This window comes from Amblyomma americanum, chromosome 9 (genome assembly GCF_052857255.1).
Source record: "Amblyomma americanum isolate KBUSLIRL-KWMA chromosome 9, ASM5285725v1, whole genome shotgun sequence".
Lineage (NCBI taxonomy): Eukaryota > Metazoa > Arthropoda > Arachnida > Ixodida > Ixodidae > Amblyomma > Amblyomma americanum.
The window spans coordinates 47,335,695-47,361,020 of record NC_135505.1 but is presented as its reverse complement, the minus strand read 5'-3'; the positions used below and the strand labels follow the sequence as shown (position 1 = coordinate 47,361,020).

At 46.8% G+C, this 25,326-nt stretch overlaps 1 protein-coding gene across 2 annotated transcripts in view; it reads right to left on the bottom strand.

The window, feature by feature from the left end:
- The window catches only part of KrT95D (phosphofurin acidic cluster sorting protein KrT95D), a 127,410-nt gene that overhangs the window by 49,757 nt on the left and 52,327 nt on the right, over positions 1-25,326 (bottom strand). The window contains exons 5-7 of one of the 2 annotated variants that reach the window (XM_077638212.1): positions 12,991-13,144; positions 9,593-9,732; positions 3,026-3,085 (exon numbers count right to left, since the gene is read on the bottom strand). In XM_077638212.1, coding sequence (XP_077494338.1) covers positions 3,026-3,085; positions 9,593-9,732; positions 12,991-13,144 — 354 coding nt within the window. The remainder of the gene's footprint in view (positions 1-3,025; positions 3,086-9,592; positions 9,733-12,990; positions 13,145-25,326) is intronic. The other variant, XM_077638213.1, reaches the window with a different exon arrangement.

The window sequence follows — 25,326 nt, the reverse complement described above, 5'->3', positions numbered from 1 at the left end:
CTCTTGTTGCAAATAGGGAATGGCGACCAAACTCCGCTAACCTTCGACATGCCCCGAAACATGACGGTCAACGAGAAGGGCACTCTGAGTGTCCTCGTGAAGGCGTCGGGTGCAGATAAGCAGCGATGCACTGTCATGCTTGCTGTGACGGTTGACGGGCAGAAGCTGCCACCATATGTTAAGTTTAAACGGAAGACGGTTCCGAAGGGAAACTTTCCCCGTGACATCCATGTCTGTGCTCAAACTGAAGGCCGGGTGACTGCCGAACTGATGGTTGATTGGATAAAGACTGTTTGGGGACGAAAACCAGGGGCGCTTCTGCTTCCCTTGCTTCTTGTTTTGGACAGTTTCAGTGGATAGCGTACGTGCTAAGCTTAAGGAGCTACGCACAGACATTGCAGTGATCCCAGGAGGTCTAACATCGTTGCTGCAGCCTCTCGACGTGTCACTGAACAAACCGTTCAAGGACAATGTTCGAAGGCTCTACGCAGAGTGGATGGCGGCGGGCGAACATAATTTGACGCCGAGCAGCAAAATCAGAAGACAGTCAGTGGAGGTGCTTTGCCCATGGATTGTCGAAGCGTGGGGCGGTATCCCCGACCAGGTAGTGGCCAAGAGTTTTAAGAAAACTGGCCCATCCAACGGATGGAACGGAAGATGACTTTCTTTGGGACCACGAGGACGCCCCCAGCGATAACACTGCCATTTCCGACAACGAATCATGCAGCAACGACAGTGAAGATTCGGACTCTGAATAAATTTTTGAGTAAGAAATAATAAAAGGGCAATGTGTAGTTCATGTGATGCCTGTGCAATGTGAGCATTTATAACAAAGGTAAGCCTTACTCAACTTCTATTTTGGTTATGATCATGATAGCTATTGTAAGAAATGTGACCTGCAACCTGTTCACATTTTCGATGCTGAAAAATTTTTTTGTGGAAAATTTACTCAACGTAATGATCGCACCCCTAAACTTGCGTCAATTTTTTAAGGAAAAAGTGCGATCATTACATGACTAAATACGGTACATGTGTGTCCGAATTATATCTAAATGCAGTAGTCAGTACCACTCATTGCATCCCAGTACATAGAGAGAAAAAAAAAATCAATGAATTCATAATTGGCAGGTTAGGACTTGAGCTAGCAATAAATTGTTCCTTAAAATGACTGCACTTGTCATCTCCATTGAAGGGAACAATACCATCAGAGCGCCTACTACAGACTTGCAATGTAAAACAACATACCATATTTACACGATTGTAAGTTGACCTATTTTTTACGCTTGAAAATCCAAAGTTGGGGCGCCGACCTACAATCGAAACAACATGGCACCATCAATAAAGGCGAGACAAACGAGATATCAGGGATGCTACGACGTGGCTGCAATTTTATTTTAGCTCCATGGCTTTATTCAGCAGTATCTGAATATTCTGCGAGCTTGATTGAAAAGATTGTTGTTTTTTTTTACTTTTAACTGCACACTTGGCCCTCACGGAAGTGTTGGTAGCTGATGGAGGAGCCGGCGCCACTCACACATAGTTTCTCTTTGGCTTGTTTGACGCATCTGACTAGACTGCCGGCCATGTTTTATCAGTTTTTACTGTCCTGCTTCATCAACTGTCATTAGTGCATCGTGCCCTGTAAGCATTCGGAGCTCGTTCATCGCTGTGTTCAAGATGGCTGTTATTCTTTACGCTGAAGAAACCAACTGCGCATTTGGCCGCAAGTTAACGACTATTTGGAACGGATGATGCAGGTGTGGCGCCTGCAGAGAGGCAAAAATACAAGCTCCTGCATGTGATGTCATGATGCGGTTATTTGCGAAATGCGGAATTTCACGGGATAACATTAGAACGACGTGGTGTGGGACGTGATGTGGGATGACGATGGGAGCACTAGTGAGGACTATGGCGCACGTGTGGATGAGTAGCCCAGTAATAATACAATTTCACTACGAAATATACCCAAGGGCATGCCCTTCTTTTGTTTCTTCGGCATGCGGTATAGGGAAGCTCGATTTATGTTCGAGTCAACTTACAATCGTGTAAATACGGTTCTACTACAGATCAGTACTACTGAGCAGTCTAAACTACAGTGCAGTGACACCCTGCAGACATATGCGGCAGCTGCAAGTTTTGAGCTCTAGATGCCATGAAACCTAGACGACTTGAGCTTGACTTATTCTCAAAGGCAAAGTATGAAGTTCGTTTGATAAGTACGCAAGAAAGAAAGTAAGGTGTACAGATATTTTTTCCGGTAAAATACTGATTCCGTTTCCAGACAGGTGCAAGTGGGTGGCCTACTGGGGGCTACACACTTGGCCCAGTAAGTTTCAAAGTGTAAAAATCAAGTTCACAAGAGATATTGTGATGGCATTCTTATTGATAGAAACTGCGCTGGTGGGCAATGCCAGCGAGTTCAGGGAAAATCATTGCGTCAAACCTAAAATGCACGGTAGGCCAGGGGTCACATTTTGTAATTATTTCTCTTATAATCCAACCTTTTGACTCTCTATTACTGCCAGCTAATCACTGCGCTGTTGGTCATGATAATGAGTAAGCACCACCATTTGCTGACTCTGGTACCAAAAGTGAGGTCAACCAATAGAAAAAGGCAACAGAAACTATCAGGAAAAGACTGCCACAAAATACAGCACCAGAAGTCAATTCTTTCCCATCTTTGCTCTGATAGTGCAATGATTTGTTATCCAACAGGACTCGTTGCCTTCAATTTCAGTGTCACATGCTGGAACTGTGATTTTCAAAGATGATGAGACATTATGTGACTGTCTAAGCAGCGCCGTACTAAGTCTGGACAAAGACTTAACAAGGAAACTTGGCAAGTCTGGTGTGGTTAAAGTGCTTATCAAATGACTCGCGCGAGGTGGTGCAGCGGTGACTACTACTCTGGGAGTGCGAGTGTAGTGGTGTAGCAGTGAGGCATGTGTCCAGTGCGTAGTAAATACTTGCACCACCGGCGCACCACCATCGCGATTCGAAGCCCAATGAGAGCCGAGTGTCCCACCTCGGCGTCGGGCACCCGGAACTTCTTGAGCAGGGCGATGAACTTCTGCTTGATGTTCCTCTGCAATGACAGGGGGTGGAAAAGCTGCGTCTCAGCACCACTGAGCCACTCTCAAAGCAACAATGATTCTCTTCACACCTAACCCTCACACTTGATCAACATCACAGGACAGCGAGCCACTCACATAAACAGGTATCAATGTTGCTTTTTGTCAGGCTGCAATTTTCACACTACTTGCCAATGCTTCCGTGTTAGCACATACAGTAATCACTCGTTATAATGAAATCGCTTTATTCGAAATCTCTTCCAGGCCCGACCCAAACGCATGCATTTTAAGCCGGATTACTCGAAGCACACGAAGAGCTTGACCTGCTTAGAACGAAGTGGCGAGTGGAGGCATCGCCGCTGTGGCGGCGACCCTTTTGCGCATGCAGTGTCGAATTAATACCACCGACGAATTAGTCTCATGCAGGCACAGAACAGGCCACAAAAGTACCAAACCTACAACCGATGACCTGCCTAGCAGCAGGTACCAAGCGAGTGCCGAGTGCCCCCAGTTGTTTACAGCAGAGCGAATGGAAGCTGTCAAATTCCATGCTGCAGTGCGCCCGAATTAGTCGCAGTCGCATCGCTGGTATCCCCCGTGATAGAATCCAAATGAAAATACATGACGCTTTGCGATGCCAGAAAACCGCGGTCTTTTGGATGCTGAAAAGTGGCCAAAAGACAGCGGGCAGACTTGCACCGTAGTATTACATGGGGTGCGCTCGGTGAGCAAAATATTACCGCCCTAAAGAGCACTTCTGGCACTGAAACGTGCCAAAAAGCACAAAAGAAGTGTCCCTCCAATTATGAGCCCATTCACACTAGCGAGTAGCGAGCGAGATGAGCTTTCGGCAACGGATTGAGCTGCTCCCTGGCTGCCATTGTCGTTGATAAGCCTAACCATTTCACACTGGCCAAAGCAGACGAAACTCTCGAAAGCGCCAACGTCATTCCTGAGAGTTTTCGCTTCAAACGAGAAGGCGACCTGCAGGTAGCACCTGCAAGTGTGAACAACGGTGTTGTCGAGCTACTGCCTGGTTGCAATCGACTGCTGGTCGCACGCCCTTTGCCGTGTTCGACGCGAGGAGCTACGTTAACAAATCGGGAAGATGACTTTGGGAAAGCCAGTCTAGAAATTTGCTTGCCACTCGAATAATCGGCTTGCATCACAATAAAACATCACCCCTAGCTACTTTGCACTTTTGACAGTGCAAATAGACCGATAACTTGCCGAAAACACGAAAAATCTGAGTGTCGCCAGCGGCGATCGAGTCACGCTGTCAACATAGCATGTCAACGCAACTATGGTGTTTCCTTGGCGATTTTCTCAAGCCGGTCATGCTCGATTCGTGCCATCCGACAAGAAAAACGGTCTAAATGCGTGGTAGGATCATTTAATTTTGTTCCTAGACATCTGTCAACGGCGCGGACGCGACGCTGCACGAACACCGACATTTGAATCACAGAATTAGCACAGTGTCGTCGACAACATTGCGCCGAAAAACTCTCGTTTTGCAAACTTCACAGCTGCACACCTCGGGAAAAAAATTGCCAGTAATCATGTAAAGCCTCTACTGCAGAACCGTTCAGTTTTCACGATCGCGCTGCGTACCCACAATGAGCGGCTAATCGTTTTTTGAGCACAACAAACACAACCTCAGACTCGAGCCACGGCATTTCCGTTACTCCCCCATTGCAAATAAAAGCGGCCACTGCGTTTGAAATACCCCGAAATGTGCCCATAAAAGCGGCCACTGCCTTCGCGATTCGAAATACCCCGAAGGTTCAATGCATGGGCGGCGACTGCGGCCTCGTGCAATGCTTGGTCAGATTAGAGCAGGGGCTGCATGCATCCGGTAAGAACTTGAAACAGCCAAAGCTCACTGCCTTTTTTGCACCTGAATAAAGTTCTGCTTCACTGAATACATTACATTTTGACTTCCTCGCAGTTGAGGCGCAATTAAAGCTCGACGCTTTAGATTTTCTCGGGTAGTCGCTTATATCGAATTACCGCTTATAACGAATTTTTTCGTCGTCCCGCTGACTTCGTTATAACGAGAGATTAGTGTATTGGATGCACAGAGTAGGTTTTCAAAGTACAGTAGCTGACCGATTTTCGGACTGCCAATAATTTGGACTTGCGCAATATTTCAGACCTTGCTGTGGAACCATAACGCACCTCTTAGGAAGGTGTACATTTTCACGACCAATATTTCGGACTCTGTGGAGTCCAAAACTTATTTTTTGGACTAAAATAAACACCAGCAATACCGTGGAGACGGTTTTTAAACCAAAAATTCGTTTTTTCGGCTTGATATAGATCATCATCATCATCAGCCTTACTACACCCACTGCAGGGCAAAGGCCTCTCCCATGTCTCTCCAATTAACCCTATCCTTTGCCAGCTGCATCCACCCTTTGCCTGCAAACTTCTTAATCTCATCCGCCCACCTAACTTTCTGCCGCCCCCTGCTACGCTTACTTTCTCTTGGAATCCACTCCGTTACCCTTAAGGACCAGCGGTTATCTTGCTTTCGCATTACATGCCCTGCCCAAGCCCATTTCTTTCTCTTGATTTCGACTAGGATGTCATTAACACGTGTTTGTTCCCTCACCCACTCTGCCCGCTTCCGATCTCTTAACGTTACACGTATCATTTTTCTTTCCATGGCTCGCTGCGTTGTCCTTAACTTAAGCTGAACTCTTTTCGTTAGCCTCCACGTTTCTGCCCCGTAGGTGAGTACCGGTAAGATTATGCTGTTGTACACTTTCCTCTTGAGGGAAATTGGTAAACTGCCACTCATTATCTGCGAGAATTTGCCATATGCGCTCCACCCCATTCTTATCCTTCTAGTTATCTCCCACTCATGATCTGGATCAGCTGTCACTACCTGCCCTAAGCAGACGTATTCCGTCACTATTTCTAGGCTCTCGCTGCCAATTGTAAACTGTTGTTCCCTTGCTAGGGTGTTGAACATTACCTTGGTATAGATGGGAGCGGGCAAAAGTGTTGTAACCAGCCAGTCGTCCGCCTCTGCGAAAGGCGCCATCTTGGATTTAAACGCACTCAATCGAACGGGCTGGCTTGGATGGGCTTGGGTATTTGTTCTTCATGGCTGCCACTTGAGATAATGGCATGCCTTTCGTTGCCACCGAGATAGATGGCTTACAAAGCGCGCACGATTGCATTGAAAAACAGGACAGCTGCAGCATCCGCCGCGACATGGACAGCGCAATCTGCGGTGCAGGGGAGGCGAGGGTGGGTGGGGGGTGTGCAATCGGAGACGCTTGCGTCTTCCCTTGGGTTACACCTCTCGGTCTTCATGAGCATCGTTGCCTATGGGCACTGGCTGTTCTTGCTACACATGACGTGTGCATTCATTTGAAGCACGGCCTGCAGCCACACCACATTGTGATGCAAGGTGGTGCGGACATGACGAAAACACGACTGTCGCTCAGATCAAGTCTAATACCATATAAACTCGTGTAAAGCCTGCACTTCTTTTAAAATTTGAGCGTGAATTTTGAAGGTGCAGCGCATACACGAATAAAAAAACGTATAATCGTATTTTTTTTTTTTTTCTCAATTATCTAGTCCGAAACAGGGGGTGCGGCCCATACACGAGTCCAGCTAATACACAAGATGGTACAGTATTATTGCTTGCAAGCGAAAAGTGGGGAGCGGTGAGGTTCGCAATTTTTTAAGGTTGGTTTTTCGCAGAAAGATCATTTTTTTGAAGCTCACGTATTTTTACGACCGCTCGATTATTCGGGCCACTTTTTGAGCCCTGCAGAGTCCAAAAAGTCGGTCGGCGGCTGTATTATCAGACATGAGCTACAAACACTTGCCAGTCGCTTTCAAAAGATGAAGTCAAGCATGCATGTCTTATCAAAGTTTTTAACCCTGATGACAAGAATATGCGTTGCTCCATGGATGCCTGGACAAACATACACAGGCTTATTTTGCCCGAAACAAAATTTTTTTATCTCATTAGGAAAGAGAAATTTTGTTTCAGGAAAATGACCCATGTAGCAATATATAATTTTTCCTTAAAATCAGAAACTGACCAAAATATGCATGTTCAATTTTATCTGCAAAAACCTATAATTTTTCTCCAACAGCACATTTCACTTCCGTTTAGTCCAGTTTTTGAACGAGGATGCTTCTTCTTTTGAGAACAATGAAGTGTTTCCCTAGTTTCTCAGTAATAAGCTTTTGCACTTGAATGCCAGAGCTATGCTGTCAATTCTCTTGGTACCAATAAGGAAGGCAGAATTGCCTTAATACTTGAACAATCCCGTTACGTCTATTTTCTACTTGTCCTCCACTCATGGCTCAAGCACTGCTGAGGCAGTATCATGACATGTTGCATGCACCCTAAGGTTAGACTAAAATGCAAACAATTTAGACAAGCTAGATCATGCATTCATGTCTTGATATTAACATGTTGCCAAACCGCCAGCAAATCTCACACACAGTGTTTTGACACAATTTTGTTCAGAAATGCACATGTGCTGTACAGTAAAACCTCGCTAATTCGGTCCCTGTTAATACGGAAATTCAGAATGGTTTCAGCTTTGTATTTTACTGTAGTGTGCACGGTGTTTTGAGACAGTTTCCGTAAAAAAAAAAAAAAAAGAGCTAATATATGGTAGATACAGTCAAACCATGTTACAACAAACATGGATATTAAGAATTATAGGCTACATCGAACAGCCCCTAAATATTTTTAACGCATGGATTTCTCACTTTGTATATTGAACGCAGTTTTCCACAAAACGGATATATTTAATTGCTCAGTGCCAAGCTGTGCCCGTTCAGATGGCAGGTGACAGGCTTTGCCTTACTGCACGGATGACTGGTGGTAAAGCAGCAAGTTCTTGCACTACAGTTCATGCTTTATCTCACATTTTCCAACAGCACCAGAGGAGATATAGCAGCAAGAACAGCTGGTAGTTAGGCAGTCAGCCCCCGTTTGTGCCTGCCTCTCACACCAGTCGATAGTGACCCAAAACCAGTGACACAGTCAGTTGTGGCATTCCAGCAGCCATCCTCACGTCGACTGGCACGGTGCAGCAGCGGTGAAAACGGCGATAGTCATCGTCCTGGTGTCCGTTCTTTTTTACGCGACATCGCTGTAATGCGAGGAAGGCACCAAAGCTCGCGTTTGACCTGCCGCCACCACATGCTATGGTGCTGTGCGGTGAAGCCAACTTAACTGATGTTTGCCGCTCATTTTTTTGTGACCTCCGCAATCGCCGCGAGCGGTTTCGAAACGGCGCTAAAAATATGGCAAGGGGTCTCCTAGTTGCCGTTCTTTCGCTGACTAAATTTAGCTTCTCTATCACGAGTTTATTGGTAAAATTTCATGTTATGATTTTCGGTTATAACGAACTACCGTATAAACACGTGTAAGGGCTGCACCCACGTACGGGCCGCACCGTTTTCCAGAAATAAATATTTGAAAAAAGAAAAAAACTCATGTAAAGGCCGCACCCAAACTTTCCGCAACCCATGCGAGAATAGCCTTCTAAACATACACACCTGGCCTCCGCGATCAGCTCCAGGTGCAAGCAGCAGTGCGCTTGATCGCAGAGGACATGCATGCACCTAGCCAATCTAAAAATGAGCGCGTGTCGCCGCCGCCGCTCCTCGAGCCCAGCAGTGCATGTGCACAGGAGCTTCCAGGTGCCGCCCGTGGATGGCACCCAAGGCCAAGAGTCATCATCATCATTGTCAACTTTTTACTCCGCGGAGAGCTCCCGCTATTCATATCTGCATCGGTATCACCAGCTCCAGCTTTTCGTGGCTGTGTTGCTGTGTCAAAGTTCATCATAGTTGTGGCTTTCGCGTGCTGCCGCCAAGCGTTGCAATTTTAGCACGACGGTCAAGCACCTTAATAGCTACATGACTAGGAGTTTGCTCTCGAACACGGCAAGCGTGCGGCGGGCAGGAAATTCGACGTGGCCGAGAAGGGCGTCCAACGATGATGCAACCAAAAGAGTGCATTGAGGAACACAAGCTGAAAAAAGCACGCTTTCCGAGGCAAACCGTGCAAGTTTCCGGAACTGGAAGAAGAGCTGCTCTGCTATGTGATGGAACGGCTACGCGTTGAAAACGGACATGCTGTGCGACTTTTTGTGGAATGAGTGTGCACCAGAGCACAGCACCAGCTCGGAATCGGACTCCGCGAGTGATGACTGAACGCAGAATAAATGCCACTAATTCCCTGATAGGTGTGTTTTCTCTTTAGAAAAAAATTTTTTTCAAAACATTGCCTGTATGGGCCGCACCCCGAAAATTGGCCCTTGAATCTGGAAAAAAAAGTGCGGGCCTTACACGCATTTGTACGGTATTTTAAGATTTTTTTACCAGTCCATTATAACAAAGTTTCTCTGTAAGCAGCCTCATCTATGCCTGACAGTATGGCAGCACCTTTGGCTGAATGCTGCCAAAGCACGAAAAGTAAGCGGAATTAAAGAGAGAAGTAACACGAGAGCCTAGGAGGCCTCGGCCTCCACCTTGCGCATTTGGGAAGACCGCCGCCGACAGCGGATCAGGGCATCGTCGTTGTGCGGCTCATCACCGGCCGCCTCGCTGTCACTCGCCTCCTCATTAGACGAGGACGATGACTCCTCATCCGTGGCCGACCGTTCCGCATCTGCACAGTCACCGCACAACACACAGTCAGAGCCATTAACCTAAGGTCTAAGTAATGACAGATTCCATAGCGCACAGTTAAGAATTTTCTACCGCGCTCAATATGACTTGCAATGTGCCCAGAGCGAACCAGCTCAGCACTGCACTTTAGAGCAAAATAACGAGCCTTTATCCACAACACCAAAACTCCACAAACAGTGAGTGTACGTTGTTCTTTGCATCAAAGGCTATGCCCACTGCTTCAAGAAATCGCCTCTTGCCACAGCTCCAGCGTTGCAGCTCATACTGAGCGCTATAGTACATGCACTGAACGTTTTCATTACTTTTACATGTTGAAGGCAAAAGATCAGCATAGAATACCAGCTTCCATTCCTACAAATTCTTTGGAACCACATATCTGTCTCTCAGATACCACAAGATCAAATGGTTCAAGTTTAGGTAAGTGTAACTTGATCCAATACAAATCTCCCATTCATCATAGAAATACACAAAGTATTCTTACAGAACCTGCAAAGCTCATTTTTAGCCCTAAATTTATTGCTTACTCATTTGTTTATCTAATCTCTCATTATGAACCTTTGTGCACTCCTACAACTGTGATTAAGCTTTATGTTTGCACCACTCACTATTTCCTGATAGCACATTCCACATTTTCCAGATGAAAAATTTCTCAGCAGTGATGATAAGCGGCTTTTAAAATGATGCAGTTGCTTTATTGGCCACATCACTAAAATGTTTAGAATCAAAATCTTGCCCTATGACAGATAAAAGTTACTAGCCAATGCTGAGGAGCTTAACTCGATTCATCTTTTGCAACTTTGATGCGGCTTTCGGATTTCGACTCTAGCCTCACCAAACTCTGATTATTAAGCACAACACCACAACTGCCAGCATAAACCCTTTTGCGTGCCATGTACACAATTGTGTGTGAAGCAAACTCGCAGCTTTTGCTTGCTGAGAACGGGCTGCACATAACAAACGCACTAAATAATAACTCGTGCAACAATGGGCAGGGTAGCATGTCGTACGCCATTTTTGTGCAGACATATTTTGACACCAATAGTAACATCATTTTTAGTGTGCTAGAACTTATGGTAACCATTCCCCACATTTGGCCGTTGTGCGCTTGCTTGTCTGAAGCCTGGTCTTGCAGTGAAACACTATACCACCCCAGGTCACCACCGGATACCGCTGCATACAGCACAATCTCAGCGATACGATCACGAATGATAAGAAGTTCGTGATGATACGAATTCGTAAAATGCCCTGACCAGAGCACATTGTGTGCAACAGGCAGAAATTCAGATGTAACAAAAAGCCCCCTACCCGCTGCGAATGACAGAAAGAGCAAGCTGCACCCTCGAGCACAAAGTACTTGCTGCCCGTACATCGCCGATGCCAGGGTCGCCAGTATCGGGGCATGCGCCACGAGCAGTGGGCAGCGGTGCACAATCAGTGCAGCACTGACAATGCGAGTAAGCAATGGTGCACGGCCGTCAGTAAACCCCGCCAGCCAAAAATAGATCTACATTAATTCTGCACACAAATTGTATTCGTTTTTAATGATACGAATTTCGGATGATACGAATATTTTTTGTGACCCCGTGAGATTTGTATGATTGAGATTCGACTGTACCATCCAAGTTACCCCACTGGTCATGCTCACCCCTCACCCATTCACCCTTTCCCATCGCCCTTAATACTGCTTCCCGACGTTGCCTGGTTCTTTTCGTCTATGGTTCTTGTTTTTAGTGTATTATATCACTAAGGCCCTCCCACTCACCGATTTCACCACTGTGTCAGGCGTCATCACAATCTGCTCACTGGATTATGAGGAAACTGCCCACCGTGGCAGGTGTCAGTCAAATTAATGAATGATAGCTCGGGAAAAGCAACCTGAGTCTCACAAGCCCCACCGGAGTACTAAAGTTGTGGTTTGGGCTTGTTGGTCTTGTTGCATGACTAAAGGAAGCAGAGCGAAAAGACGAGAACAAACATCAGAGGCTAACAACAGGACTACCAACAATTTACACTGGTTTTGACACTTCTCTGGCTCGTGCTTTATATTTTTACCCATTTTTCATTGTTTTCTCATTTTCTCCTAGTATCGGTTTCGACTCAACAGTCCTGGTGCGTGTTGAATTCTAAGTGTACACAAGCCAAAAGTTTCATAAGGCTATTGATGGATGGTGTTTTGATATGAAGAATTTTCGCTTCGTGTGCAGTTACTGTTTTCTGGTGTCACGTGGGTCCTGGGTGGTATTTAAAAAGCTGTTTGCTGCTCTCAATTAATTTTTGGTAGTTCGGCACCTGTCCTGTCAGCTTCTGTGCTCATCCTCGTCTTTGTGCGCTACTTCATCTAGCCACCCATACCAGTGGCAGCACCTGCTATCGCAATACAGCGGTGCATCACTCAACCACTGCACCAGGAGAGGTATGAGGACTCCCAGCGATGTAGGAACGTAAAGCAGAGGATGACCAATTTCGCATATATGGGCATTAACTCATTATCACCATCACATCATACCCTTAAGGCAAAGCTTAAGTGTACCTCCCCTCCAGTAAAACAAACACTGAAGCCCACGTGAAAACCGAAGTGCTAGGGCACCTAATTCGCATTTGGCGTAAGCACAACAAACTGTATATATTTTTTTCTTGCATTTTCAAGCATAATGCACATCTCTGAATTGTCCTTCTACTGCCTGAACATAGTGCTTAAGCAGAAAAATATTTCATTTTGATGGAGACAAAAAATGGCACGTCAAAGGAGCAGCTCAAAGATACAGCAGCTATGATCTTGCATTACTGGTTTCTGCACATGGAAGCAAAGGGCCTGATTTACCCAAAACCACCATTTAGCATAGACACTAGCAAAATGCAGGGGTAGCAGTGGGCCAACTGAGATTTTGGAGTCTGTTTTGGATTAAACAGCAAAATAACAAAGTCAGAATTCAAATTTGGACAAGATGGAGACATATCTGGCGAGAAAACAATTTAAGAAAACCAAATCCATAGCAAGAAACATTAATAAAACATGTTGCAGGGCTCCTGCTACAAGACGTGTCAGCCAACCTGGCTCCTTTTTGGCCACCTTAAATGGCCTTCCAAGTGCAGCGGCCTCTGTTTCCTACCGTAACTTTCATGCACCTTTCTCAATGTGGCCCAAGTTGTTTTCTTGAACAGCCCCTCTACCACAGTTCATTTGTGACAGACAACTGAATCGCATGATTAAACAACCTCTTTCTATCCCTGCCCTCACCGTGCTGTCCGGTAGCCTTGAGCTCCTGCTCCACGGGCTGGCTGCTCAGGGAGTCGAGCTGGACGCGCCCCACTGTAGTCGGCGGACCGCCACCTCCGCCCGCATCCTCTGCCACCTGCAGCTCCAACTCACGGTCCAGCGGACGCTGCAGCACCTGCAATAGCATACGACTTCCCTTCAGTGAATCCAAATGCAGGGTACACAAAGACGTCAGTCATCAGAGCGACGTGCTGTAAACGACTGCTCTATCTCCACCATTTAGTGTTCCACCTGTCAACACCGCAGCACCATCCATGCACCAGAAACTGGTATAGGTGGGTTGTAAATGGGGCTTAACGGTCCGGCTCAACCCATGGGCTATATGAGGGATGCCACAGTGGTGAGTTCCAGATTAATCTCAACCACTTGGCATCAAAGCAGGTGCACATGCACGCATAGCGCCCATAGTAAAATTCCAGGGGTACAATTAAAGGGTCCCTGAAAAGGATGTTTGAGTTTGCTTACAAAACAGTTTGCTTATAATGTAGAGTACAGGCTCCCGAGTGTTCATGCCGCGTAATGTACTTCAAAAGCGAATCAATCATTTACAATATATTTTTTAAAATTCGTGCTTCCATGCCTCACGGCGACCTTCGGTGCTGAGCATTTGCCCGAAACCCGCGCTCGTCACCTCATGCATCACTTGTTATGTCAGCAGCGAAGGGCTGTGACTGGTTCGCCGTGACATCTCTTTCCGACGTCACGCACCTCCCATGGCCACGGCCGGAAGATCGGCCCCGTCCCCCCCTCCTCCCGCGAGCATCTGAAGTCGCCGGAGGTACCGAGTGGGTGGGGCCAGTGCAGGAGCGCGGACATTTCGGCGTGCAAAAAGTGATGAGAGGAGAGAGAAAGGCGCAATGATGCGTAAATTCAAATTTTGACTACAGGTAATTCAGCTTCCACACAACACAATAGAAAAATTCTTGCTGGAGGATATTTCTGAAACAGCATCCTTTAACATTGTAGGCATACTGCAACTTTATTCGGAGCCCCTTTCAGAGCCCCTTTTAAAAAAGTCTGCTCAGGTGCAGTAATGAGAAAGCATTTTTCTTAATTTGCTAGTTGAAATTAATTTGCTAGTTGAACTGATTAATTACACTGGTTGATTGATTAATCATCCAGTTAATTTCATTATTTTGGTTATTTAACTGAATGTAATTGAATTTAAGTAAGCATTTGATTATTTTGGCAATTGAACCATTCATCAGACCGAGCATTACCAATCAATTTCTGAAGTCACTGACTAGTTCAACTAATTGTGCATTTAATTACTCATTTTGGTGGCTTAATTATTCATTTGTAGCAGCGCTGATGAAGATGAAGTTGGTGCGACCAGCCTCGCGCAGACCACAAGCTCTCGCTCGTGCAACAGAGCAGAACGCTCTCATCAACCAGCCTGGCCAGCAAGGTCAAAACAGCCCACTCCGCCGGCTCACCAGTCGCGGCTACCGAGACATCAAATAAATGTGGGTGTCCTACTGCATCTGGTGACACCGGATAACAGCTTTGATGCAGGCAAAGCCGCTCCCATCGGCTCTGCGCTCGTGCCCGTCTTGCCCTTCCCCTTGGCATTGCTGCTGCACGGCCACTGTTCGCACCCGGCTTTCGGCAGCTTATCGCAGCCATGTCCGCACCTACCATCACATCCGGTGAGCTCCTTCAGCTGTATCAGCGCTCCTTCCTTCCTCGGCTGCCAGGCCTGCCCGCTTTTTATGCCAGGGACCCCGTTTTGTGGCTGGCGCTGCTGGACTTGCACTTCCATGTCAACAACGTGTCCAGCCAGCTACTGCGCTATCAGCACGCCAGCCGCAAACTCCCACCCGGTCTCCTGGCACAGCTACGGTTTCCGCCTCCTGGCCTTGACATATACGCCGATTTCAAGAAGCACTTGATGGCATATTTTGGCATGGAGCTCCCGCCGACTCTCTGCACTCCTGTTGCAGACTTGGAAGCTGCAGCGCCACTCGACCCACCATCCATAGCCACATTCCCTACCCAAGCTGTTTCGGCTTTCCTTCCACACACTCCTACGTCAGCGCCCCTCCCCACACCAGTCTCTCCACTATCGTCACCACCGTATGTGGCCCCACCCACGGTTCGGCAAGTGCCACGTGAGGATGCGCCAGTCTCTTGCCAACCTTCTCAACCAGTTGCCTCAAACTACACCCCGGTCTCTCTCAAGTTTGCTTCACCGGCCCCTATGGACGGCCATCCACCTGTGATCTCCCAACCCACAGCGCCTCCCGCCCAACCCTGTTTCACAGCTGTGACGCCTGCCCTTGGGCCATCGCCGGCAGCACCCTCTCTCGACCCGGGCCCGGACTCACTTCCAGTCCCACGTTCGCCTGCTCCCTCAAGCCCACCCACAGTGAGCACAACCATCATTCCAGTCGTGAAGCATGCATGCACATCACCCCAGGGCCTTGTCGCGCCTAACGCACCACCCGCAATGCCTGCCACACATCCCTGCCCACCTGGCGCCTTCACCAGTGCCTGTGCGTCCGGGACAGACAAGACAGCCCTACTGTAACCTTCCCATTCCGACAACTATGCCCCGGACTTGCTTCTTGTACCCTCCGCCACCCGTCCCACTGCCACAGTGAGCTCGTTTTTGCATAAAGCCGCTGCACCTCGTCGGCCACTTCGATGACTTCCCTACACGGCAGCCCGAGTCCCCCGCAGCAGACCTCCAGCCCAGTGTCGCGTGCCGTCATTTCACCATCGCCCTGCCTCATGAGGCATCCCCTCCTCTTCTACGGCGGCGGCTTCCGCACGCTATCCCTTCGCCTGCCCCCACTGGGCCAGTGCAAAGCACATATCGCTCGTAACTCCCGCCGCGGTTGCATTTTCTGCAATGACATTTTCCGGCCCCCTACAACCCAACTCTTTCTATATTAATGCCTCTTTACGTTGTACTTTTGTATCTTGGACTGATGTCCTTTTTCTTGTATAGTTTTGTTCCAAATTTTATTGTGGACAAGTATTCATTTGTTGCCGGACTTACTGGTGTTGAATTTCTGGACATTTTTCTTTTGTTTGTGTAGCCTTTTTACTTTGCATTCTTTGTAAAATGCCCCTCCTGCTAGGGCCAAAGCATTGGCCTGCAGTATGGTTAAATAAAAAAATAAATAAAAACTGCTGGCCCCACCAGTAGACCTTCCGACTGCAGCACACCTAGCTCGCCTCCATTGCCTCGACTTCTCCCGCCACGTCGTCACCCTCATCCTTTGGATCCCCTCGCCTTTTGCGCAGCAGCCAGGCTCGACCGCCTGAGTTTGTTTCACGCGCTCGGCGGCCTTCACGAACCTAGCGGTGTCCTGGACTTGACCAACCTGTGCAAAACTTGTACATACCGTTCTTTTTTCCTTTACTGCGCACCGCGCTAGGAGGGGAGCATCTGTAACGGCGCTGGCATCACCAGCGGCGCTGAAGATGAAGTTGGCGCGACCGGCCCCGCGCAGACCAGAAGCTCTCGCTTGTGCAACAGAGCAGAACGCTCTCATCAACTAGCCTCGCCAGCAAGGTCAAAACAGCCTGCTCCGCTAGCTCACCAGTCGCGGCTACTGGGACATCAAATAAATGTGGACGTCCTACCACACATTCATGCTAATGGATTAATTATTTAATCAACTACTTTATTGATTACTCTTATAATGGATGATTGACAGTTTGTGCGGACATGCTCTGATGGCGCGTTACGCCGACAGGTCCTGTACACACCACTCATGAGACAAGAAACGCTTTCGCATTAAAAACTCTCTCTTGCCCTCCCACAGAGGCTCACGTCACCATTGGTCAGGTGAGAAGTGAGGTTTTCAAAGGTTTCCAGATTCTTCTCTCCTATCCGTGCCGCATTGAGCAAGCGAAGTGGAGAGGGCACACGATACACACAACATTATGCACTCTCCATGGTTAAACAGGGATTGATCTTCCAAGCTTCTGGGTCCTTTTGCGGCATGCACAGGCATGATTCCTTTCACGCCACGACCGCTTTCGGCAAGCTACGGTGCGTACGACTGTGGCGCCACCTTTGGGCAAGCTCTGACACACTATGCACCCATGTGGCCTGCCCATGTTTGTGTTTTAATGTCTGGCGCTCGGTCACACTGACGGCAATGGCGAGGGATGCCAATCAACCTATGAATGGGTGCTCAAGAGCTGCGCTCTAAAATTTTGATATGTAATTACACAAAATGGTAATGAGCAAATACAGTCAAACCTGGATATAACGAAACTGAAAAAAGTTAGCAATTTTTCGTTATATCCAGGTTTTCGTTACATGCAGTTTTGGGTTAAGACTGGTAAGGATCATGCCAAAACGAAATAAAAATGCGACAGATATCAATTCAAGTGAATTTGCCATTCAAAGAATTTATTTATTAGAGAAAAACTGCGCAATTTTCGCTTGCTGTTTTTGCCCGATTGAAGCCACTACTCGGCGCTCCAAGGAAACTAAGGCATCCAGGGCTGCTTCATTGTCCTGCGAGCCGACGAAACGGCGCAGAACGTCCACCGCGTCCATCAGTTCCCTCGCGGTGGGCACAGCAAAAAACGTATCAGGCTCTGACGAGCCGTCACCTTCAAGGCTATCTTGAACGGTTTCCACAAGTGCCGCATCAGTCATCTCTTCCGTAGCCATGGCACCGTTGTCCACGAACAAAAAGTCGCACAGCTCGATACCGTCGGGCACCCCACCATTCATGGGTAGTTCATCCCACGCTTCTGCGACCTCAGGTGGGCTTGAAGGTTCGTCTTCAGTGACTGTAGCTTGAATGGCCTTATTTACCTGAGCCTTGGCGAAGCAACTGGCGATCACTTTTGGCCCGACCTCTTACGAAGACGCAGCAAGCATTTCGATTGTTTGGTAGATATCCACTTTCGTCGGCCGTTCAAGGCGGATGTCCAGGAGCACCTTTTGTATCAATCGACGGCGGTAACAGCATTTAAAGCTGTTAATAACCCCTTTGTCTAAGGGTTGTACCAGAGAAGTGCAGTTAGGTAGCAAATACTGCAGCTCGACGTTCGAAAGCTGTAGGCCTTCCACATGGTGCGCGGAGCAGTTGCCAAGCAGCAAGCAAATGCTGTGACCTTGTCGCTTGACATCTTGGTTGAGCTCCTTCAGCCAGTCGGAAAAAATTGCCCGCGACATCCAAGCTTTGGAGTTTGCCACATATTTTACTGGCATCCGCCCTGTTCCTTTAAAACATCTGGGCCAGGCATTGCGGCCAATAACCAATGGGATTCGCTTGTCGCTGCCATCAGTGTTGGCGCAAAGCAAAACCGTCATGCGGAGTTTACTTTGCTTCCCACCGTGGCAGTCTTCTCCTTTTAGTGACAACGTGCGGCTCGGTAACATTTGATAAAACAGGGCCGTCTCATCAGCATTATAAATGTCGGCAGCTTCATAGCGGCTGAAAATGCCAGGAATCTTCTCGGCCACCCACAAGGCAGCAGCATCGCTGTCTGCGGAGCCAGACTCGCCAGATACCACTTTTCCGACGACACCGTGCCGGCTTTTAAATCCTTGTAGCCAGCCGTTACTCGCTTTGAAGTCAACGTGGCTCAGGATGCAAGCAAAATCTATGGCTTTCTGCTGCAAAATTGCGCCACTTATGGGCACGTTTTGTGCTCGTCTGTCCAAAAACCATGCAAACATGGCATTGACCACATCAGCATACGTCGACGTCTTCAGTCCTTTCTTCTGGGCACTTGTGCCCGACTCCATCGCACTGCGGATGCTTTGTTCTGCAGCAAGAATGGTTGACAGGGAGCTGGCTGGTATATTGAAGCGGGCAGCGACATCCTTCTTTTTTCGCCGGCGGTAATTGCATTCAAAATCGAGAGCTTATCTTCAAGCGACAAAACTTTCCGTTTCCTCACAGCGGAACTCTTCGTAACGAACCGACACCGTAAACACACACCAGCACACGCACGTCAACACGCTGACGAAGAAGGCTTACCATAAATGCGCCGCAACACCACGAATAATTTGTCATAGTAGTGTCACCTAGTGTCAAGCTACAAGATGAAAGCTTAAAAGTTGCTACGCTTGCCACGGAGCAGCGATAGCGGCGCTCAACATCATCATCATCACCGAGGTCTGCTTGTTTGCTGCAATTGCAAGCGTTCTGCTCACGGTCTACTTTACCATTTAATATAAAAACTTACTTAAACAATATTAAAGTTGTGCACTGCTCGGTCAAATTTCGGGCAAAACATTACAAGATACAGCTCGATGATCAGCGCCGCGAATTCGTTACATCAAGGTCAACTGCCGCAACGAGTTCATTACAAGGAGGTCGCCTATACATGGGCTTCAATGGGGGATGTGTTGGGGAATTGAAAAATTTCGTAAAATCCAGGAATTCGTTACATAGAGGTTCGTTACATAGAGGTTCAACTGTACAGCACTAGCTGATGTGTGATAAACGATTACTCACAGGAGGATAGTGTTGCAATGAAATGATTCTGCCTAAACGCGACAAATGGATACTGCAATCATGCACCTAGCAACAATGATCTCACTCATTAATTTATGAATAATTTATGTGAACTTATTCAATTATATGGAAATTGCAATCATTTATCACGTGCCAGCTAGCGGTGCATTTTGCCCTTACTGGTTTGCGTAATCACCTGCAGTAATTCCAGGAACGCTGCCACACAGGAACTAAAGGAATACAGTAGAACAAGAGCTAAGTTCTGGAGTCAAATGTGCAAATGTCTTCTTCCTATGAATCTTTCTTTCCCTCGACCTCCAAGGATGGCAGTTCTTATCATGATGCTGGATGTTCAACTAGATGTTTTTCATATGGGTGCCTTGCCACATGTACTGTTACACTTTCAAGCCCTGCGTAGTCAGCAGAGAATCTGCTTGCAGCAGCATGGTGGCGGCCGCTTCAGAAAGCAGGGCACTTGGTCGCACTTGCTGAGCAGGGCACTTGCTGAGTCGCTAGTCATTAACTCTTTCCTCACCGCGCCTATTCAAATAGTTTAATTCAACTGATGACACAAAACAGTCCAACCTGAGCAATCCATGCTGCTCCTAGGGGAGTGAAAGAAGAAAGGAAGAAAGACGCGCTGTAGTGGAGGTCTCTGAAATAATTTCGACCACCCGGAGATCTTTAACATGCCCTGACAATGCACAGCACACGGGCGCCTACACCGAGAGGCGGCCGTCACGGCCGAGTTCGAATCCAGGAACTCCAGCTCAGCAGCCGAGACCCCTAACTACTGAGCCACCGTGGCGAGTGTTTTGGAATCATTTTTTTTTGTCAACCGCATCAGAAAATATTTTTACTTTCCACAGAACTTGTCAGCACAGAGCAATCGCGCATGCATGGAACCCAAGGTGGTGTTCTCTTTTTGCACTGACCCTGCTCAACCGTGACGGTGTTCTCGTGATTTCACAGCATCGACACTTGACATTGAAAGTGGACGTAACAGCTCTGAGCAAAAACATGACGTCGGTTTGGCTTATTTCACTTCAAACAGAGATGACTGGTCCTCCCCACCAGACTATCGACAGGTGCCCGTCAAAGTTTAGCTTCCGCCACTTCCGAGGAGATTCACTGCTTACAGGGCCTCTCTGAAGGTATCGGACATGTCCTGAACAATTCCGTGCCACTAGCAGTGTAGCAGACACAATTGTATACAAGACAGCCTAGCGTCCTTGTTGGCACTGCACTGCAGAGTAGCCGAAACTGCTGCGCTCAAGCAATTTATATATATATTTTTTGGCTGACGGGAACGTTTAGCACAAACAGTTCTGTAACTTCAAACAGTCATTTTCGGCGTACTAATTGACAAAACGCAAATCCTGGATTTTATATTCTTCCCATTTCTAACTGGGTATGTTTAATATTTTTGAGAATTTTTGTGTGAGTCTCTCAATTTATGGCGATCAGATTTTTTCTCTCCTAAGAAGCATACATTCTGCATTTTTTCCTAGTACTATCATTGAAAAGAGAATTCTATTAGCTACACTACGATGTAATGCAATAGAAAAGTTTTTAAATTATTAGAAGAAAAAAAAAAGATTTTATACACACCATTCTGAAATTCCCGTTTTACTACAATAAGAAAAGAGTTAAGGGGACATGTGGGTCTTGAACATTTCATTATTAAATATATCGTAATGAAATTAAGTATCTATGTGTTACTTCCCGTTTTCAAATATATAATTAGTTTCAGTATATCTCAATTAGTTCAGATATTATAGGAAAATAACTGAAGCCAACTTAGTTAAATTTACGGGTAGTCGAGACACTTTTTATATATTTTGGTTTCGATTAAAACGAAGCTGTAGCAAAAGACCTGCCATTTGAAGATATGCTAATTATATTGCTGTTCAAATACATAATCATATCAAAATGTTAAATTTTGTCCAAGCACCACAATTATGAAATATAGTTAGGTGACGTTATGGTCGTCAAAATTTGAAATGTCTGACTCAATCAAACAAACAGCATAGCTCCCAAGTTCAGTTCTTTCTGATTTCAACGGTATAAGATTAATTGAAATTGTGCCATAAAAACAAAAACTTCCGTAAGGGTAGTCATGTTGGCAAAAAAACAAACAGCTGAGAAAATCGCATTTGTGGTGCGTGCGCCAGCCACTCGGAGGTCGTTGTAGAGGCCTCAGAAAACTGCGGGGTGCGGATGTTCCAAAAATATTTCACAGCAGTGAGTAGTACGAGGTACTGGAAAAGGAGCCCAGCTTTCAAACAAAACCAAGATGGCGGCCATCGGAGACACGGTCGTGGAAAGCGATGGGCACAAGCCCTCCGCATTTTGTTCGAAAATTGCCATTTCCCGGCTTGGTAGGCGCAAAATATATAGTAGATATTTTAGTACTTGAAGGTCAAATTTATCCTTGAAACTTTTTAGGCAGAAACTTTAGAGTGCATTGATCTCAAATATGCTATTTTTGCAAAATCGAAATTTTCGCATTTTTTTATCACTCCAGGACCCGTGTTTCCCATTTAGAAGGCTGTGGTTTTCACTTGCATTACTATGCCAAAAGTGCCAGGGCTAATTACTGATTTGGCTTCTGCGTCTTCCCTGTCTCTTCTTGCATTAACCCTTTCCCTTCGAAGCCTAGTTGCAGCATTTGTATCATTCCTTCATATATGTCTTCTTTACAACACTGGCACAGCTACAGAGAAAGCACGCAGGCTGGGTGAACAGTTTGCTGGTTTTCCCTCAGCAAACTTCCAGAGTGCGCAGTGGTCGGCAAAATGGCCTGAAATCTTTCGCTCTTTCCTGCTAGAATTTGCTAAGTCTTTCACGGTGTTAACACTCGTCTCAAAGCTAGTGCTCTAAACAAAGCAGTGCCGACAAGACGAAAGAGCGGAGGAAAAAGAGGAACACACAAGACAAATATCTAACATGTTTAACGCTTTCCTGCCCATGCCTATTCCATTCGATAGCCAGCTATCGATGGTTGAAAATTCGTATTTACGCACTTTCCAAGCGTTTATGGACAGCCAGCGCATCCAGTAAGTAATATAAGAACAATTCTTTCAGTTTCGGTTTGTTGTTTCGCGTTTTCGCCGCGCGGTGATCTTAAAGGTGCACTAAACAGGAATCTGAACTCGTCTTTTTACCGCAAGAACTCTATGTACACGTTCTGGGCATTCTTAGAAACTTCGAAGTATTGTGCGGCCGATTGCCCTAATCAGAGTCCTTCAATGCTTTTCTGGTCACGAAACTTCTCTGTAACGCTATGGGAGAGCTTCATATGTTGACCGCGCCTTCCACGAGGCGGCGCTAGTAGCCCGGTGGGGGCAACGACGCGAGCAAGCGAGCGCCTGTGTAGCCGCGAGACCACGTAAAGATTGCAATGCCTATGGTGTGGCAGCTAATATTTTTTGTGCTGATTTTCGTAAACAACTTCAGCGCATGTTACACGCTCACCTGCGATTCCGAAGACTTGCTGCTTGCCGGGTTGCCGCTCCGGCTACAGAGGTACGCAAGAAAAGGTCTCGCTGTTCTGTTTGCCCAGCAACGCCGAGCAGCGTGAAATATGGAAGCGGGCGATACCATGAGAAGAAAGGGGTGGATTTAGCTTAGACTCCAAGCATGTCCGCGTCTGCGAAAAGCATTTTGACCCCACGGATATTATTCGAAGTGGAGAAGCAGTGTCACTGCAACGCGAGAAGTTGAAACTCAGGCTCGGCGCCGTTCCACGGATATTCGAAGGCCTGCTAGCGTACTTGAGCAAGCCGAAGCCACGATCTCACACGATCTCGACGCTCAGAGACAGTTCTGCTCGATGATATTCTTGTGGAGCCAGATGACTGCGGGGAGCATCCTAGTGCACTTGATGAATTGTCGACGAAAGACTGCATCCTGGACTACCATCAGTGCCATCAAGCCGGCTGCTAAGCCTCTTGCAAATTGTTGAAAGTCATGTGGAGGATTTGACTGTCAACGCAGTTGCATCTGCTGACGTATATGCAAGCATTACTGAGGAAGTTCTCGTCGACAGCCGTACTGCCTTGGCTTGTATTGGCTGTGCATCACATTACGTAACCACCACTTCATAGGTTGCTCACTTTTTCCTGAGGTGTCGTTTACATTTTTTACTCGAGAAAAAAAAAAAAAACAAGCAATCTCGGGCAACAAAGCGGTCTACATGCTCAGCAGGTGGTGGCAGGAAGCCTCAGCAGTAGCGCAGTCTTACAGTCTTGAGACTTGCAAGCATTTCTGCCATCTTAAATTTGTTTTCTGCCTTTTCTAAATCCATGATAGGCGTCCCTCAGGCGCATATATGTTATTCTCTGTGGTCTGATGTGAAAACATGCATAGTTGTGTCTTCCTTTTTGTATTTCATAGCTTTTGTGTAATGATGCAGGATGTGTGTTCCTCAGGAATTTGTATGCCTCTTTATTTTGACTTTTAGACTGGAACCATAAGCATCTGGGTTGTTATGTTTTTTTAGTATCAAATATATGTTTTGATATTTTATTATGAGCACATTGCCATGTAACAACACACTGTATGTGTTCCTTAGTATGTTTTATATTTTACCTCATTATCGCATACACATATGATCATGTCTATCTGTGACCTTATTGGTTTGGTAGACAAATGTATTCTTTCGTTTGCTTATGGCTCTTTTTTGTGCATGGTGCTCCATGCGTCTTATCACTGCTCACTTTTGTTTATTGCGTGATCACTCACAGCTTGTTTCTAATTTTGGTAGCACGCAGCCAGCAAGTGAGTACTGAACAATAAATTTCATTATTTCCTTGCACTCACCAGCATCTTCGTCTTCGCAGCGTGACAAAACGTAAATAAATGGCTTATGCAGCATGAGTCTTCAGAAGCTGGCTTCGCCACCGCCGAATGTGTCAGCAAAATCTTATCAGATAGCGCAATCAAACTGCTGTTGCTTTCGTCATGTGATAGCTTCTGCAGTGCAGGTTCTTCAAATGACGCCATAACGTCTGATTTTCAGCATCAGTGAGCTTGCAGTATTTGTCGCAAGGTAAGCACCAGCCATAAGCGTTCGTCAATAGTCTTATGAACTTCAACGAAAGAAAGGATTCGGCTAGCACAGCCGCAATGCAAACTGCTATGCTAGATAGTCCATGGTGACACTGCAGTCAACTTACGGTAAAAATAATTGGCACAGCAATGCGCAGCCTGGACCCATGTACAAAAATCGCTGTTCCATAACACTCGGCAAGAAAAGCACGTAGATCAGAAAGCGGCTGCTAGCAAGTTTACTAGCGGCCGCCGTCGATCGCGGTTTTCAGTGCCTCGATGTTGAAGCCAAGCTTTCAGGTAACAACCGGTAAATGCTAGTAGCGTCCATACTGCAGTAAACACAGATATTAAAAGCGAGCCCACTGGCCACAAAACAGCCGCTACGAATAGGGCGCGCGGCTGATTCGTGCCCCCTCTCCGACAGCTGCGCCACTAGCGGCAAGCGCTGTCCCTATATGAAACTTTGGCCGGAGTTTCGTGACCAGTAAAAGCATTGAAGGACTCTGCCCTAATTGATTCGCATTAAACTACCCAGCTCCCGCCTTTTTTTGAACTCAACGCGGTAGGTAGGCAGAGTCAACCAACGCGTGCAGCGCCTTTCAGCCAATCCAGTGGCGGCTTCGCTTTCGCTTTTATTTTGTTTTTAGGTTTCTGTGAAGAAACAGTTTCAGTCACAGACAATATAGCCGCAAATTAGGCCCACGAAAATAAAAATACACGTGGACTTTTTGATTTCGTATTTACTCGCATAATGCTCGCACTCGCGTATTGCTCGCACCCCCCACATTGGCTATCAAAAATT